At 40.7% G+C, this 19,356-nt stretch overlaps 2 protein-coding genes across 3 annotated transcripts; one reads left to right on the top strand and one right to left on the bottom strand.

The window, feature by feature from the left end:
* Positions 1-8,848: 8,848 nt before the first annotated feature.
* tefm (transcription elongation factor, mitochondrial) lies at positions 8,849-11,883 on the bottom strand. The gene is made up of 5 exons (XM_080494226.1): positions 11,759-11,883; positions 10,695-11,182; positions 9,818-9,967; positions 9,537-9,715; positions 8,849-9,423 (listed from the first exon to the last, which is right to left on the bottom strand). Exons 1-5 carry the CDS (start codon positions 11,799-11,801, stop codon positions 9,153-9,155), a joined length of 1,131 nt encoding a protein of 376 aa, XP_080350352.1. The 5' UTR covers positions 11,802-11,883; the 3' UTR covers positions 8,849-9,152.
* Positions 11,367-19,082, top strand: LOC308128601 (arf-GAP with dual PH domain-containing protein 2-like; the record flags this gene model as incomplete). Of its 2 annotated transcripts, none has more annotated exons than XM_080494225.1 (11): positions 11,367-11,479; positions 13,874-14,004; positions 14,933-15,024; positions 15,310-15,395; positions 15,516-15,628; positions 15,726-15,872; positions 16,149-16,232; positions 16,883-16,945; positions 17,055-17,132; positions 17,330-17,558; positions 18,846-19,082. In XM_080494225.1, the coding sequence occupies 11 exons, from the start codon at positions 11,425-11,427 to the stop codon at positions 18,872-18,874; spliced, it is 1,107 nt and encodes a 368-aa protein (XP_080350351.1). In that variant the 3' UTR covers positions 18,875-19,082. The 2 variants fall into 2 exon arrangements, with proteins under 2 accessions (XP_080350351.1, XP_080350350.1); XM_080494224.1 differs by lacking the exon at positions 11,367-11,479 and adding an exon at positions 13,074-13,161.
* Between the last annotated feature and the right edge of the window lie 274 nt (positions 19,083-19,356).

Below are 19,356 nucleotides of genomic sequence, written 5' to 3' on the forward strand. Positions count from 1 at the left end.
ATGGTTGTCAACTTTACAAAGATTTTAACCTGAGTTGGGGGGGGGGGGGGGGGGGGACTCGGAACACAGAACACAAATGTCGAAGTTGGAGCTTCTTAAATCTTGATATTTGTTTATTTCCAGATAAAAATATTTCAAAACACAGGTTTTGGCTTCAACCTGAACAAATGGTCTTGCTGTCGTACAAAAAAAACACAAAATAAGGAGTTAAAGGATGACGTATATGCATTTGTTTAAAAAATGTCAACCCTTTGCCATTACTTGGGTTTCTGCATAAGTTGGTTATAAAATGTGTTCTGATCGTCATCGAAATCGTAACAATAGACAGTCTGAATATCGCACGCCAGATAACTTCATATTTTTATTGAACACGTGTAAACATTTGCAGTGCAGGGTGGAAGAAGTGTGTGAATACCTAAGCCAATGATTTCTTCAAGAGCTAATTGGAGCCAAGAGTCAGCTAACCTGGAGTCCAGGCAATTGCACATATCGATTCTAAAAGTACATGTAAATGCGCATTTGTTTACTTTTCGAAAGATCTTCACATTCACTGGTTCAAACTGGGAGGAAACCAATATGCAGAGAAAATCCTGCAGTGTAAGTGCAGGAACAACCCCAACTCGGACTCTATCCAGACACATTCCATACCTGAGAAACTATAAAAATGAATTCTTAAATCACTCAATGTGTCATATTAAACAACATTTGGAACTTTATTAATATGACTTAACAATTTTTGGAAAATCCTGATCAAATGAAAATTGATTTGACCTGATAAATCTGGTCCCTACTTATGGATGCCTTCTTCCCTACTAAACTAAATCATCCAGTTGTTTCTAGAGTTGTACAAGCACCACCAAACATACAATAAAATGCCACAACTAAAATCATATTTGGAAGCAAAACTTAAATGACAAAATATGAATTCATAAAAAGTATAATGACGGTGTGGTCAATGAAAATTGTCAGTTTTTTTCATTGAGTCAGGGGGCTTCCAAGCAGTCTGATTGGATGTGCAGAGGCCCATATGAGGTTCCCAAGTGTCCCCTTGGGTGAGCAAAATGCATTTCTTTGCAATAGATTATATACTGACAACTCCTGTTAACATGGAGGTCCAGTTTCTGAAACCAAGATGTCACATGCACTCCTAAAGAACTTAACCTGGAGGAGGGTCAGTCATCTCATTTCAAGAATCAAAACATTAATTCTGTTCATGTTTTACATCAGTGACATCAAAAGGTGGGATAGGCGTTATCTTATTCTCTAACTAACATGTGCATTGTATAAAACTGTAACAAAAATATCTATTCTGATCTAAATAGTAGAATGAATAAATTCATGTTTTTTTCAAGATAAATAAACAAACACGCACATATATACATGCAGCTACATAAAATAATGTATCTTTTGTAAACAAACACGTTTTACTGTCATTTGACGTCATCAAAATGCGCTCACAATGATCAAAACAGTTTAAATGCTACAGAATTCCGGTTATTATACCGGTATTTGTATCTTACTTTTTGGTTAGCAAGGGAAATGTGAAAAAGATTAAACGTTGCACCTATGTTACAATGACAAAGATATTCTTATTTTTTATTAAACGTTAAGAGTTATCGTCGCACAAATGACGTCACGTTAACGTTATACGTGAGAGCCGAGCGCCAAACTCAAAATGCCCCCAGGTTTTCTTAGAAGTTCACTGTCTTAATTCAAACTGAACGAAGACGCGAGCAATGCGGCGTTTAAAGGCGAAGCCTCCGAGCTGCGAAGTGATATTTCTATCTGACAGCAGCAACGATGATGAAGAAAACTCCTCGTCAGCAGCTGAAGTTTGCCCGGAGGTGCAAGAGGGAAGGCAGAAGAAATGCGCGAATATTGCTCCAATTTTCCCCCGTATGAAACGAAGCTGTGATGTGGAGTCGATTGGTAAAGCGGCGTTCCCTCCTCGGAGTCCCTCTCTGGAGACAGCCAGTGCTGATTTTTCCCTCCAGAGAGGACAGGATCAGCATCCGCCCTCAGCTCTGCACAGCCGCCTGCAAGAAATCCAATCAGAAATCCATCCAGCTTTTCCAGTCCGAGCAGCTTTCAGCTCCCTGCAGAGGAGAGCAGGACCTCGGCCGCAGCACGGTGAGACACACACTGGAACATAAAACATTTTACTTTATTATTATTATTGGGTAAGGTCACGCACTCGTCCAAATGTTTGCTTCACTCCCACCATTATCCTACAAAAGCTTCTTCTTTAGAGTCCAAACGCAGCTCAGATTTACTCACAGGCTTGAAATAGATTTATTTTTCTTATTTTATTACATTTATCATAAAGCATTCACTTTATTTATTGTCCTTTATACGCCTTGCTTAATTATCATGTTTAATGTTTATTTTTTTTTATAATTCCCTTGTAAAGCAGTGAATTCTACGTAGAGAAATAATAAAATAATAATAAAAAAAAAAACAGAAAACGTTCAGTCAATGAACAAATATATAGCTTCTCCTTTCTGGCTAGATATGTGAAAGGACTCATGTCCATATTTTTTTTATATTTAACAAAAAAAGTATGCACAATCGATTTTTTTTCTGCTCGTGGAGACGAAAAAATATCGGCAAATATTTACTTTCTGTTCATGACTGGTTTTTTTTTTGGTTTTTTTAAGGATAGAATTTAACAGTGTAACATCAAGTCAGGGGCCAAAAGTAGGGAGGGTCAGATGTTGCCCCTGGGACAGGAGTTTGAGGCCCCCTCCTTTATAACATACAAATTGAGCAGCAATAATGTGAATATATTTACATGTACAGCTGTGTTGCATTATTAGGCATTTAAACTTCAATTACAACCCTTTATCCATCTAAAGGTTGTCGGAGGCTGGATTCACTCGAGACAGGTCACCAGTGTACCATAGGCCAAACATAGAAAGATACGCAACCACGCACTTCTGTTTACACATATAGACTATTTAGAGTCATCAATTAGCCATAAACACGTTTTTGCACTGTAAGATGAAATCCGAGTATGCACCCATGCACAAGGAGAGCAACTCTGCACAAACAGGTCCCCAAGCCAAACCGGGACTGGAACTAGATGTTAAATGACACAATCAATGTAGAATACAATTTAAACTTCATGAATATGCCTCATTTAACAATTGCCTGGGTTTGCAACAAATGTGGTACAAATGAAGAGGAAGTTGCATCTAATAAAAATATATTGAATTGAGATTTGCTGCACAAATGACTAATTCAGAGTTGTAGTCAGAATTCAATTCACATGACTCACTGTTGACTGATCATAGTCAATAAATACAGTATTCTTTTAAAGATTTATAATTACTTTTCCCAATAAACTACTATAAGTCAGAAATGGTAGAAACTGGTGCTCTCAAATCGACTCAAATTAATTACAGTATTTAGATGCTCTTTTCTAATTTGTTTCACTTTTGAGGAACACAAATGTGCTGCTGACAATTAAACACCATAAACTCACATGGAGAACATGTAAAGTTCACACACTGAGAATAAAGGGATATTTTACTCCACAACTTTCATGACATTATTCCATTGTTTTATTCTCTCACAGACTCCAATTTGGACATTTTATTGCTGAAAATATAAAATTTGAACTATGATGCATAACTATCAATACAGAAAATCCAACTAGTATCACAAAAAAAATCATTATTTTTTTGGCTTTACTCACAACCTTTACTCCTTTAGGATCTAATTTTCCTCATGATTGGTTTTTGCCGTCTTTCCTCTTCGAAGCAGGAGACGTCTGGCAGCAGCCCATCGGCGAGAAAAGAAAACAGCTGAATGAAATCTCTCCCAGGGTACCGAAGCGTCTGAGGCCGGGTCTGCCTGCAGTGGGTGATGATGGTTGGGGTCACTGTCACCTGTCAGCGCAGGATGTTCACAACAGTCCCGCCCCTCTCGAGAAGAAGCAGCCCCGGAGCAGCAAGCTGAGTCGCTCCCACAGACTGAAGGCGCGAAGCGAGATCTCAGCAGGCCTCGTGTACAAATGTGAACGGAAGGCTGGAGGGACGAATCACAGCGAGCTGGACAAACCGACTTCCAAAACCTCAGACAGCTTTCAAAAAGGTAGAGCTTCTCAACCTTTTCTGCTGCTGTTGTTGTTGTTTTTGTTTTGTTTTTTTAGAATTGTCACTTCAGGCTTTTTAAATGAAAATATTTTTCTTTGATTCATGTCTAGTGTTCAATATTGAAGATAGACTCTGGACAGAAAAATACAGTCCTCGGCATTCAAGTGATGTTACTGGTAATTCTGCCTCACTGACTAAATTACACAGGTGATTTTTTTTTATATAATTACAGAACATCAATGTATGAATTATGTATTGACGTTTAAAGCAAAGCAACATGTGTTTCTCTTGGTTTCAGTTGGTTGAAAAGATGGAAGCTTCGAGCCGATCGTGACAACAGGAGAAGACCCGAGGAAACGAAAGAAGAAAACCGCAATGGTATGAACTGTCCTTTTGTTTTGTTTTGATCTCTGAGTCAAACGTTTGCTGCTTCTCACATGCCCACATCATCAAGGGATTTATTGTTTCTCTTTTGATGGGAGCAGTGTTGACTGTCTTCCTGTGTAGACTCCTGGGACTGTGGAGACTTTCAGGGTGAGGCTGGGTCTGAAGATGACCGAGAGGAGCCTCTGTGTAGCGCCATGCTGATTACAGGACCTCCTGGTGTGGGCAAGACTGCCTCAGTGTACGCCTGTGCTCAGGAGTTTGGCTTCAAGGTAGGAATTTTGGGGGTAGAAATAAAGGTCCTATTCCTGTTTTTCCACCATCTCAACTGACCTTCAAATGTTTGTACCCTAAAAATAAATTCTTCCCAAGAGGAATTGTGAGAACAAAGAAATAATCCAATAGTTTTTTTATGTTCTCTGTATGATTAATTCTCAAACCGTGTTCTATTATATGAAATGAAGGGTTCACAGATTCACTTCCAAACAATAATGCTGTTTTGTCGTCAATATCTGTTTTTATTCACCATGTAACGTTTAAAAGTTCAGTCCACACAAATTCCTCCCGAAACCGCTTTTTTTTTAATTGTCATGCAGTCACTCCAAGATGTAGTTATATTAAACTGTTTGACAACTTACTCACAAATCTATTGCAAAGTGTTTGGGCAGCTTTTGGCAAAGGACAAAAATCAAACGTAGAATCATGTTCATTCAACTTGCATTTACATTTTTATTGATGGTGTTATATTGGAAATTCATTATTAATATGTAACTACTATTTTGTTGTACTTTTTAAATATAATTTTATACCTTCTACTCTTGAGATACTCATGTTTCCATTCTCGGGAAAACAAATATTTTTCTCCTCCTATGTATAAAATGCTGTAACTTTCAGTAATCTTAATATTTCCAGGACCACGTTGTGATCAGGCTCTGAATGAGTGGAGTCATTCCTTCTGTATTTTTTTTTGTCCTTTCTGAATTGTAATGAAAGGTATTCGAGGTGAACTGTGCCTCCCAGCGTAGTGGCCGCCACGTTCTGTCCCAACTGAAGGAGGCTACCCAGTCCCACCTAGTGGAGGCTTCAGGGAAAGAGTCTCTGAAACCAGCTTACGTCAACCTCTACAACACGAGCAGCACAAATAAATCTGAGCTCCTACCTGGTACAAACCACTCTTCTGGTAATCTTATCGTTTTAGAGTTGGACAGCAGTGAAGGACTCACGGCTTATTTGCATTCATTTCTTTTAACAGGTAAAACTGCAGTCCCGAAAACTGCTTCTATTTCAAGAAAGACGGCCACACGGAGCTTGAGATGCTCAGCTCGGAAAGTAAAAACCAAGTCGGCCACAGCCAACTTGACGCATTACTTCAAGATGAAGGCCAAGATAGATCGCTGCCACTTTGGTGGCCCGCTGCCACCTGAAAAGACAGGCAAGAAAACACTGGACGTCTCATCACTTGGCTCAGATCAAACACCGCCCCAGAACAAAAAGACGGCCACATCGCTGATTCTGTTTGAAGAGGTAAACACCGCACTGCCGTTCCAGCTCGCGGATTTAAAACTCCAAATCTGTGTTTATGCGCAGCGGATCCGCTTGCAACCATCTTCCTGCTTCCTCAGGTTGATGTCATATTTGATGATGATGTCGGATTCCTTGCCGCCATCAAGGCTTTCATGACGACCACCAAAAGACCCGTTGTCCTGACCACAAATGGTAAACACATCCACAGATGACGAAGACGGTTGACAAGAAGCTGTGATCAGTGTAATCTGTCTTCCTCAGATCCCTCGTTCAGAAAGAGGTTTGACTGTCGCCTGGAAGAAATAATTTACAAACGCCCATCTGCAGTAAGTCATACTATATCTCATTTGTATTTTATTTGTTTATGGATCCAGCTGGAAACTTTTCTGGCGTATTTGTTCCTGACAGCCCCCGATTAGATGCTGGCATAAACAACAACCAAGCATGAAGCTTATTATCTTTATATTTGATATATATATACATATTATTTATTTGTATTGTGCTACAGTCCCACAGAGCAAAGGGGATGAGGGGGGAAAAAGAAAAACCAGCGTCTGCAGGAATGTACAGAGAGGACAGCGTCCAAACTACACATAATGTTAATGATGTGTGAATATATGGAGTGACAAAAGGAGAGACGTTTAGTGCAATAAAGATCTAAACTGATAGCAGCTTTACTAGAAAATAGACCGCTGTGACTTGAAGGAGCCTCAGCTCTAAGTTATATCAAGTTTTAAGTCTGATCTGCTCTTCAAGATATGACGGAGCCTCGTTGTTGAGAGCGCCTCTTCAGAAAAGCAAAATGGGAGAGTAAATGGACGTATTCTTATCCACCAAAAGGCAAGTGTCTGTAGTTACCTGCAGCTGGTGTGTCTGGCTGAGAAAGTGCAAGTGGATGCAGAGGACATCAGCTGCCTCCTCAGACTCTCCAATGGAGACGTCCGACGCTGCCTGCTGCAGCTGCAAGTCTGGGTGCAGAGCAGAGGAAGGTCTCAGAGTAAGTGTTTTTAACCACTATCTGGTGAATCGAATGATCTCAAACTCCAGTGCATTTTACAAGGTTTTCTTGATTTCCCCATCCAGATGTAAATGTGTCTGAAAGGGGCGGCAGCTCAGACTTGCAGGTTCTTTCAGGCTGCTCTGCTTTTATGTTGGGTCTCCAACCTGCAACCTTGCCGTTTCTACTGAATCATCTGAAGGCGAGTATTTATACCTTTCACCAACTCGTGTTCTGCACACAGTTCTGAAAAGAATGCAGCTGATCAGTCGGTTCCTCCTGTTTTTGCTCAACAGTGTCCATCCTGGCCTGAAACGGAAATAAACGAGCTCCTGAGACTTCTCGCTGAGAGTTGGAGAAGAGGCGTTCCTCTTCTGTACGCCAACCTGGAGCTTTTGCTGGACACAGTGAAGTTTTGTGGGCTGCAGAAGGAGCCATCAATCCCCCATGGTGATGTGAATGTCAAACAGGGGAAGCAGAAGATCAGTCCGAATGTGTCAAAGCAGCATGTAAAGAATAAGTTAAGCTGCAGGAGAAACGGTTTAACGGCGTTTGACGCCTCGCCGTCCTCCAACCTGACGCACAAACATCCAAGAACACCACTGTCATTAATTGGGACTTGTTCAGGAGCCAGTACCGAGCGAAAAGCGTCTAAAACTGTGACTGACTCTTTGGACGGCCTGGCTGACTTCTTCGACTTGATGTCCTGGTCGGATGCTTCGCTACCAGCTGTGGGGAAGCTTGCCGTAGGATCACCCGAGACGTTCGTCTGGACCGGAGCAGAGTTGAAGGACGGTTTGCTGGATGAGATGAGCGAGGAACATGCCGGTAACTGGAGCCAGGAGAGACTGACGCTGGAGATTCAGGCCGCATTCGAAGGTCTGGGATGCCGCAGGTGCTGGCGGAGGCTGTGTGAGACTGAAGCCCAGAGATGCAGGCGGCAGCTCGATGACCAGACGTGGAAGAGACTGGTGGAGAGTTTGGCAGTGAAAGGCTCTTCTAGACAAAAACACCTCAGTTTTAGTGTCCAACCGCTCTGTGCTCCCAGGTGAGTCTGTTCTCTCTCTGTGGCAACAAGAACATCATCTGGCGCTAAAAACCAGCCACGTCTTTCTATAGATTGATCGTACACTTGTCTTTTAGTGTGTCCCAAAGACGATACAAGCTGAGCAGGGCGATACTCAGCAGTAAATACTTCAGCCTGCAAGGGAACAGAGAGGCGGTCAGCGTCGACTACATGCCATTCCTGCGTTTCATCAGTCGCTCCCGCACGGTGCAGCAACAAGACGAGGAGCCAGCGAGGTGGGTGTTGCACTTCGTTCATTGTGGGGGGGGGGGGGGGGCTGCAATTCTCATGATTCACACTCAGTGAGTCGGTTATCGAAGCCGATAACGAATAAGTCACTAGTTTGAGGTGAGTTGAAAATGTTTCTATTTGCACTACAAGCGTGAACACAGGCAAAAACTACACGCCTTTTTTGCTCGATGGTTAGTTAAGCTCCCAGAAGACGTGCATTATAGGATGTCTCTTTTAAAAAAAAAAAAAAAAGCATTGCTTCTACCAATTAGTATAAGCGTCATATTATTAGCAAAGTTGTAATCAATGTATTCCCTTCATCAGGTGTCTGAACTATCTCAGCAGGAAGGATTTGGGAATCTCAAAGTCAACTATGCAACTCCTGGCAGAAGATTTTTGATCCCCCACCACCACCTCCTCACTCCCACCAGTATTTATTATGAATCAAATGAATTTCAGGCAATGAGATAAACCATGTTTTATTTACAATTGCAACCATAACATGTAAATAAAGATCTATTTTTGTAAAAACGAGCTGTTTTTCAAGAGTATTATTGAGATATAGTGAAACAGTTCAGGGGAGTTCAGTGTATTTTGTTTTTTTTCAGCATAAAAAAAATGCAACACAACAGGAAGGAAAATTCAGAGTATGACAGCTATTACTTTGTCATTGTTCATTTCAAGATGGAACAACACTACAGCATCCAGGTCCAGCATCCCAAAAATATATCCAAGTTGTTAACCCAATACTTTAAATATGTGGTATTAATCCCGACCAAACCGGCTCACAAAAGTTGAAAGGATTCCGATTTTTTGCTCCCATTTGATGTCGTGTGATCAGTTCGAGTAACGGCTAACAGGAAGACTCACTGAGCAGCTCATAAAAAGCTACAGCCTGAAGCAGAGCGTCGCACAGCTCCTCTCCTCCTCCGCCACCTCTCCTGCCCAGCTGGAAGGAGTTCCTGTACTTCACCAGCATCTCCTGGGGAAAGTTTATCCGGGGGAGCTTCTGCGTCACCGACTCCGTCATCAGCTGTCGCACGATCTGCGCCCCGCTGGTCCGAGACTCGCCCACCATCAGTCCAAAGTGGCGCCCCACGGCGGTGCGCATCATGTTGAGAACCCTGTGAAGGAAGCGCGAAGGAAAGTTTGGTGCAAGTTATTACACGTCTCCAAACTAAACCGAATAGTGCATCGTGAAGCCTCGCTTATATTTTTGGAGATCTCGTTTTCTCACTTAGGTGGAAAGTTTGAATCTGATGGGAAGTTTTTGGGCTCCAGCAAAGCAAACAGCATGGCTTCCACAGACCTCATATGAGCCATGACGGGGAACAAAGATGTGTTCTGGACTGAGATGGAAGATTTCTCAATTATATAAAAGTCTGCTGAGGGGAGAAGAGCCACGACGGAAGAGACCTGGGGAGAGAACGCTGAAATTACAGATTGCTAAAAGTGACACTTGTATTGCAGAAGAGTGTACATCATTAATTCAGCACACCATCAACAATATACACTCACGTCATTCAAATAAGCAGAAGCCATGTAGTTTCCCCTCAAGAAATTGGGACATTCCTGGTGTTGCCAGTCCAACACACCCATTCCACGGTCCACATGGGCCCAAGCCACCTTATTAGTCCCACAAACGATCGACACTATAGTATTGGCATCCTGTAATTAGAGAAACAAAAATGCATTCATGAGAGATCAGAGGAGAGCGTTGCTCTGCATTCTTGAGATAAATTTAACACGGTTCACAGCTGAGACAACATTAGGGTTAGGGTTAACCCTAGTCTGTAGAATCTGGTAAGAGTGTCTGGGGAGTGTTTTATACACATCAGTGGTTTTCTATCACAAGTAACCAATAACATTAGTCCTCGCTTGAGGGCAACGAATATTCAAAATACATTGTAGACTTGGACGTGAAACACAGAGTGAGGGTGTACCGAAGGTTGATAGGGGTTTGTACTTCAGTTTTATCCAAACTACAGAGAATTGTTACAAATCTGGACTAGTATGAATCCATCTACTGTTTTGAAAATCTGCAGGTTCTTAAATGAGCTGCTGTGACTCCGTTGGTAGAAGAAGTTGCCCGTTGGTCCCCGACAGCTGTGGCCAAATGGTTGGTCGAGTAAAATATTTTTGGACTACTAAAAACTATTAAAACGTGCTTTTCTGTGAAGTCGGCTGTCAATATTGCTGACTAGGCAACATTTTGATCATGCACTATGGGAGTAAATGTTGTGCAAATGGTATAACATGTTGCCTTGTAAAACCTTTCAGGTCAAGCTCTCCTAATGCTCAATTGTGAACCACATGTCAAATGCTTGAAGTTTTGTGTTTCAGATTCGGAATATTGTAGCTGTTTCGAGGACTAAACACCTGTATAGACTCTCACCTCCAACCAGGACTTGTCCACGTCTGGCTTGATGAACTTGACCAGCTGTATCCTCACTTTCCTCTCCTTCTTCACTGGGTTGAGTATTGAGTTGAAGACTATGACTGCACTCTTGTGCTTCAGCAGCGGTACATTCACTACACTCTCCAGAGTTTTGAACGGTCCGTTTTTAGTCCTGTACTCCACGATATTGAGTGACTTGCGGCCTCTGAGCAGCTTCACGCAGGCCAGCTCTGTGGCCGTGGCGTTGTTGAGAAGCTGCAGGATGGCCGCCCGTTGCTCTGAGCTGTAGTAGGCATCCAGGGATCTGCTCTGGTCCACCTGGCTGGGCTCAAAGGGGGACGAGATGGTGGCGTTCAGGGTCTCAAAGCCGGCCACGGGCACGCGGCTCCTCCAGCAGCAGGTGCACTGGACGTAACGCAGCTCCAGCTCCAGGAGTGAGCCTTGCTGAGGGCGGAGGAATGAGCCAGGTTGCCCCACATATTGAGCTGTGGGGGAGGCACAATCACAAATTAATTTTAAGGCACTTTTACAGATTAAAAACCCAACAATTACCCATGAGCAAGCAGAGGTGAAAATGGAAAGTAAAAACTAATTTTTAATAGGAAGGAATGTGCAAAATCAGACTCAGGGGTGGCAACTTTCTGCTGTTCAAGTTGGAGTTAGAAGAGAGAGGCGATAAGAGGATAGGACAGAGACGAGGAACAACATAAACACAGTCGCTGCAGACATGATGGGGGCAGGAGACTCGGACCACAAACTTGTGAAACATCATTGTATGGAGGGTGAGAGAGATCGACGTTTGTGGCTTGTGGCAACTTCACCAGAAATATAGATTACAAACATAAGGACACGCACATGCATACAAACACGTGAACTCCAGCACGCTTGAAAGTCATGTCTGGCCCAAACATACAATCAAAGAAGTTGGTCCAAAAGCAAGTTAAACTAAAGAAAATGTGTCTGAAACAAGATCGACCACATGAATATTCCAGTCATTAGAGAGATTGAACAGATTAAAATCCTTTCAAACAGAGCGGGAGACATTTCGAACAAGTATTTACCTCTTTGAATGACCGATGACAGAAACCGTCTGGCGACCCACATAGTCGCTTTCCGAGAAAATTATACGATAGTTCTATTTACAACATTGTGTAAAATAATAACTTTGCCCTTTGATTGTTGTCAGATCAACCGGCTAAACTGTCATCTGCTTCCGGGGTGTTTCTTCTTCTTCCTCGTTTTGCTTCAGGTTACACGACATTGATTGATACATTACCTCCCCCTGCTGGTGAAATCAATTTACTAAATTTTGAAACATTTCCGAGGCTCCAGCCTTTTATGGATGTAAAAAAAAACTTTTCTCGATGTCAGAAGTTTTAACATCCGTTTCTTTTATGTCAATTTTCACAGAATATGTTGGATACTCCCCCCTGTGATTGAAAGTCTCCAATTAATTGCTCGTTTATTTTTAATAGTATGAATAGCAATTTACATTGTTTTTTTATTCTCTCAGTGCAACATAGACTTGTGATGCCTGACTAAAAAAAAAAGATCAAATATGATTTTGTCTCTGCTGATCAGGACGTTACTATCCCTCTTGTGTTGCTTAAGATACAATGAAGTGGTTTGTGGTTTTATATATATATATATAAAAAAAATTATTTATTCTTTTTTTAATCATTACAACACATCAGTGACAAATTGCAGATCCTGTGCTGTACACATATCACAAAATAAACTATAGCTGAGAGTAAATTTTATCTGCATAGTTTTGGTTTTTTTTTGCTAATAAAACTAGTTTGATAAGATGATATAAGATAAGATTTCAGTTGTCATTATATGTGTACTACAATGAAATTAAAGGTTTGACTCAAAAATCTGTGTTTTCCTATATACACTGTAAACATAGCTGTTACTATTGGTTGCAATTCTTTCTTTCTTTCTTTCTTTCTTTCTTTCTTTCTTTCTTTCTTTCTTTCTTTCTTTCTTTCTTTCTTTCTTTCTTTCTTTCTTTCTTTCTTTCTTTCTTTCAATAGCCAGTATTAATTCATCACCACACTATGGGCAAATAACTTTACTGTGGCTGAAACTATCAGCTTAATGCAGTAAGTCAATAACTGTGCTGCACAGTGACGTCCGTTTCACTTCCTTTCTGTTATTTCTGGACTCGTGTGTTTGTGTGCAGAACAATATACTTCATGATGTTGCCCTGTTAAGAGGAAATACGGGCCAGTGAGAAGAAACCCTGCTTTCACCTGTTGTGGCGCAGAAAAGCTCAGAACTACGCGATGTACAGAGTTAAGATGGAGTTAAAACCTAGTCATTGTGTTTGTCGCATTTGACTGTCGATCAGACAGAAATACACTACTTGAACTTATGGCTACTCTGGAAAGAAATAATAAGATCCTGCTTGATTTGGTGCGGCAGCCTGGTAATAATCTGTGTGCTGATTGTGGATCTCCTGGTGAGTACACTGACCTGTTATGTTCTTACATATGTTTGCATCATCTTAACTCATTATTAATTTCCTTATAAAAAATATTTCAACTGTGACGATTAACCCTGATTACTGTAATCTACAGTGGCATCATTATTTTATTTTATTTATTTATTTTTTTTTTTACCAAATGCCTCTGTAGATTACATTTTTCTTCATTTATGTTTAAAGAACATGAAGTTGAATCCCTGCTATATTGAGTCTCGTGATGTTTTCAATAGAACTTTTATCGTCACGTTTAACAATTAATGTTTATAGAGGGAAGAGCTGACTGTTTATTTGACGCATGGCCTCACTGTTCCTCTTATAACTCATACCATGTCCACGGCATCAACACGATCAGATAACACAGTGTAATACATTGTATTAGTTTGAAGACAAAGAAGAATGGAAATCTCGGTTTGTCCATCCATTTTCTATACTGCTTTATCCGATTCGGGGTCGTGGCCCAAGGCAAGCTAAATTCTGAGAATTTTACCCAAAGAAAATCCAAGAAAACCCAAAGGCTCCAAAGTCTCCAAGAGTCAAGAGTACAAACCACTTCACCAAAAAAACCCACTTTGATTCATGTCCTTCTTTAATGTATTGCACATTATTGAAATGTGGCTGATGAATGGGGTCTGAATTTGATTCAGTTCCTTCTTTTATTCATAAACAGCAAGGTTGTTTTTGCTTGCAGAACCCGACTGGACCTCCTACACTCTCGGTGTGTTTGTGTGCCTGAACTGTTCTGGGCTGCATCGCAACTTATCTGCTCTGAGCAAAGTGAAATCCATCCGTCTGGATCACTGGGATGATTCACTCGTGGAGGTAATACATTTATTCTACAGCATTTGTGCATTTTAAAAATTGATTTGTAGAAATGGGCACATTTCAATAGGATACTGGAACGTGCATTAGGTTTAAAAATGTACATTTCTGCATTTTTTTTCTCTCTCACACATTTAAGTTTGTGAGTCATCCTGCAGTTCACAATGTGTTTTTATAAGTAGTTGATCTATAAATGTGAAACCCTCGGAGGCACAAGTGACTGAGCAGCTTCTTGAAGTAGGTCCGCAATAATCAGTGTCAAAATCGATGCAACTTTGGTTAAAAAAAATAATAATAATAATAATTTGAAGTATTTTTGTGTGTTCTCAAGAATAATTCCATATTGAATATATCAAGGTTTTTCAAAAGTTTAACAGTGTTCAATTATCTGGAAAAAAATTACACAATAGAACAATGCAACATCCTGTGTGTGTGTGTGTGTGTGTGTGTGTGTGTGTGTGTGTGTGTGTGTGTGTGTGTGTGTGTGTGTGTGTGTGTGTGTGTGTGTGTGTGTGTGTGTGTGGGTGTGTGTGTGTGTGTGTGTGTATACACACATTAACATTAGGAGTTATTAATGAAGCTCATATACATCACTGACAGTCTCCTTTGAATCCATGTTGTTTTGATGCAAAAAACTATAATTTTGTAAAACGTATAAACGGCATCATAAACATTTTAATCGCATCTTGACTAGTTTAACTAGTTTAATATGAAAAGACACCGTCTCTTTGTAAAGATATAGTCAGAAAATTACCCCATTGGGTCATTTTTTTTGGGGGGGACAACTTTTTAACTTGAAAAATGTGTCATTTTAAAAATATTATCTTTACTTCAATTAATAACGTCCTGCAAACCAGGATCTATTCTGCACAGATGCTGTCTACAAATGGATGTCTGGGTTTTTTTTTCTCCCCTCCTGTGGTTTCAGTTCATGCAGGAAAGGGGCAATTCTGTCTGCAAAACCATCTATGAGAAGTGCATCCCTCCATTTTTCTACCGCCCACAGCAAAAAGACTGTATGTGAGTTTCACTTGTTGTTCATTCTCCTCAGCTGTGAAGCAGAAGTGGGAACTGAAGACTCGACAAATAACAGGTCTCTTTATTGAATGGAGAGTGGAGGGAGTTCGTGGTGGAAAGAGGAACAATGCAGAATGTTGTTAGAAAGAAGTGGAGCAATCCTGTCTACATTAGGGGCAGGCCAACACATGTTGAATGACTTACATTTGCTTTGAAACGCTGTCTTATCTGTTTGCAATGATTTGAAGAAAAAAAACAAATACAAACAAACAACAACTTTGGTTTTAGTGTTTTAAAAGATCAGTGGATCCGTGCCAAGTACGAGAGAAGGGAATTCACGGGGGAAAACAACAGTAATCAAGCTTACAGTTCAGGTAATCATCCTGCCATGACATTAACAAGAAATTAACATTCCCAGTGAATCGTGTTCGTTTGTACTGAGATAACGAGGTTGGGTTTTCTTGCTTTTCATCTCTTTGACGTCTGGAACTCAGATCAGTTTGAGTCGACGCTGTGGAAGAAGGGCCGAGACAACAAGCAGTTTCTGAAGAGGATTTTCCTGCTGTCACACAGAGATTTCACCCTCAGATATTTCATTAAAGCAGATGTAAGGGATCCATAACTCTTACGTTTATTATCAACACGCTTCGATGTGCTGGATTCAAATGTCACTTCTTCTAATCATTTCTGTCACTCAACCTAAGTCCAAGGCTCCCAAAGCTGTCATCAGCATGAAAGATCTGAATGCAGTTTTCCAGCCGGAGAAGATTGGTCATGCTCATGGTCTGCAGATTTCCTACCTGGATGATGAGCGCATGAGGAACCTGTTTGTTTATCATGAGGACGGGCAGGTGAGACTGACTTCTGGCAGATCTCAATTTGATGGATGCAGCATTCAGGGGTGGGGCATTGAAAACATGTCAGAGGATTGGATCATCTACGTTCTCTTTGAATCTGACGCCTCACGTTCAATCTGAGAAAAATGAACTCCGGCGCCCTCAGATGACCCTGTGTGCTCGCTTTATGACAGGTTCTCTAATAATAATTTGAACTCTAATGGCGGTTGATTGGGCGGGCCTTCTCCATTCCTCTTCTTTGACTTCCCGGTTTGTACCGTTGATTTCTAGGTGATCGTGTCCTTTTTCAACGCCATCCGAGCAACACGCTTGGCTTACCTCCTGAAGAAGCATCCCAGCCTCCGAACCAGCGACGTGAGACACATTCCCGTTAAATTTACACCCATCCACCGTCCACCCGGCTTTCTCCGATCACCAATCACCAATTTATGTGATACGCATGTCTTTGAACCATGAGAGAAAATGGTCGAGACACGGAGACCCAGAGAAACCCAGAGACCTGGGGAGAATGTGCAAACTCCACACGGGAAAGCCACCGAGTCCCGAGCAATTTTACTCACACTCAACTTCACAAAGTTGAGTCTTAACAAAATCTAATGAAGCTGTGAATTATATCCGCAGCTGCACTAAATATATTCGATTGTGTTGCATTCAAAGGATTGAATCTGAATTAATATACAGTACATACACTTTTTGAATTCTGCTTTATTTGTATGCACAGATTAGATCAATCTATACAGCATCTGACCTTTAATCCTGCATTTCTAATCTTACATAATCGGTAATTGACTTGACAAGATTATATTGTATCTCAGTGACATACTGGTACTTGAATACATGAAATGTGTTTTTGTTACACGTTGGAATGAATTTAAATTAAAGTCAATGTATAAAAAAATTCTTGTTCCTTGTATACAATTTGTGAGACTAAAGAGTTTGATTAGTGCTTTATAAAATGCCAGTGATATTCAGTGAACGTTGCTATTTTTATTCTCTTTTCACAGGTAATACCTCAATTAACAACACATTGCTTGAAGGAGGGGTACATGGAAAAAACAGGGCCAACGGTTTGTATATCTACTAACTGAGTCAATGAAAAAAAAATGTTTTCCCCTGCTGGGATTAACTTAATCTACCTCACTGACAGCTGCTGTGTGTTTCTGTGTTCATTCTCAGCAACGGGAGCCCTTCAAGAAGAGGTGGTTCACACTGTGTCCAGTGAACAGGAAGCTTCTGTATTTTAAAAACCCACTGGTAATGCACACACGCTGTGACACTATATGTAAACTGAATATTAAAATTAGTGCCAATAGAAGCAATTGTTGATTAAAAATCATGAAAAGAAAAATAACAAGGATGGATGCAAACATGAGAGTAAAACTGAACACCAGTTGTCAGAGTGATGACAGCAGGTTATGTCCCCCCCCCCCCCCCCCCCCCCCCCCGGTCAGGATGCCACGGAGCTCGGGGCAGTTTTCATCGGCACAGAGAGACACGGTTACTCTGCCTCTGAGAGCAGCGGCCGGAGCGGGAGGGGGGGCCGGTGGCACTGCGAGATCGCACTGCAGACGCCCGACAGACAGTTTGTGTTCAGATGTGAGCAGGATCAGGATCAGAGGGAATGGCTGGAAGCCTTCAGAACAGTCATCTCTCAGCCCATGACTCCAGAGGACTACACAAGTAAGACGCCTTGTAGAAACCAATATTTAATAACAATTATGGAATACATTGGAAGATTTCTTTTTTCTTTTTTTTTTTTTTTACAGCCATGAATGGATGAATATGACTCTACCATCCATATTACTTTAAATAAGCAACTGCACACATTTTTTTCTTTACCCAAGAAAGGCAGCCCTATATATTTGAAATGATTACAGAAAGTGATTTCAATCATATATTTACTTATTAGATTATTGGCAAAATGTTATTACAACAATTAATCAAGTCTATATCAACACTGTGCCCGAGTTATTTTGTCATTGGCCTGATTACATTGAAAAAAAAGCCAATATGTTTACATAACATTAGCCATGATCACATTATCACATTGTCTGACACCTGAAGCAATGCAGCCGAGGTTCGATGTTTGCTCTGTGCTTGCGTGTGTTTATTTTCAGCCTTCTGGACTTTTATAACACACTTGAGAGGCTGCAACTAGATGTTCCTGAAGCTACAATTCCCTCAAAACCTTGAACAAGATATCACATCGGTCCATTTCTCACACCAAGACCTAGATTTTCTCGCACCCTCTCAGCTATCTACCTGAATATGTTGTAGACACTCAGACCCTCTGAAGCTCCCTCACCAACATCATGCTATGACAAATAACATGTACTGTGATGCAGCATTTTGTTTTTATGCTTCCTAAACCTGGCCTAACCTGAAGCTCATAAAACAAATGCATTTTCTTGACATTTTTAAGAAAACACTTTGGAGATGCTTTCAACAGTTAACGTCCTGGAATGAATGTGACCTTCCTCTCTATATTTAAATCTGTGTTTTAAGGTGCTTTTAAAAAACTTTTTTTTCGTCAGCCATTTTTGTTTTAATTGCCAAAGCCCTACTCATACTTTTGACTGATCCGTATTGATTAATGTTAAGCCAATATTAATTTCAAAAAAGTGAACAAGAGATTGAAAAAAAACAAAGAAACATGGCAGCAATATACTGTGATGAATAAATAAATATAGAAATGACCACACACTAATATGCAAACTTGGAGATAAGAGAAAGAAACAATATCTGTGAAAAGCGGTGAATTCCCAGTGCAGTCGGTTTGAATGATAAACAGAGCAAGCTGACAGAGAGTTATGAACTGATATAATATAGAAAACCCTTCCGAACACTTCCAACTAAATGTCAAACCGATGCAGTGTGTTAATAACGTGAGTCTGAAATCGAGGCTTTTCATGTCCTCCCCCAGTATTAACTCCAATATTCTCACTTCTTCATAACCTTTATTTCCAGATGAAGCCAACCTGAGAAGAGGAAAATAACTGGATCAGCTTTGTCTGCCGGTTCTGAAAACACTGAAGTCTCCTGTTGTCAATTGAGGACGAGCCTGAACTCGCTGAACGCAGACACTTCGCTCAGCACTGACAAGTTACCCACGTCAACATTTTGCACGATGTCGCGACAGTTTGGAAAAGTTAATGTCACGGCTGAGATGATGCTTCTAACCCCTCACCTTTGGGGACAATGTAATATGCATCAACTTTAAAAGAAAAAGTGTATTTATTCAAATAAAGGTTTTACATTTTTGCAAATAATTAAATTTTGAGGTATTTTGCTTGCACATGTTTCACAAGAATACTTTTATTTTGACAAGCATTTGCTCTTTATTGCTGTGTATTTGAAATTCTGGGAAAGATTTAAATGCATTTGGGGACACAATCCCCGTTCTAAAGATGCAGATTTTACATTTGCACATCTACATTGTATGGTGACATTGGGCTCATACTGTGAATTTACCAGAGTT

The sequence above is a fragment of the Blennius ocellaris genome, assembly GCF_963422515.1.
Source record: "Blennius ocellaris genome assembly, chromosome: 3".
Classification (NCBI taxonomy): domain Eukaryota; kingdom Metazoa; phylum Chordata; class Actinopteri; order Blenniiformes; family Blenniidae; genus Blennius; species Blennius ocellaris.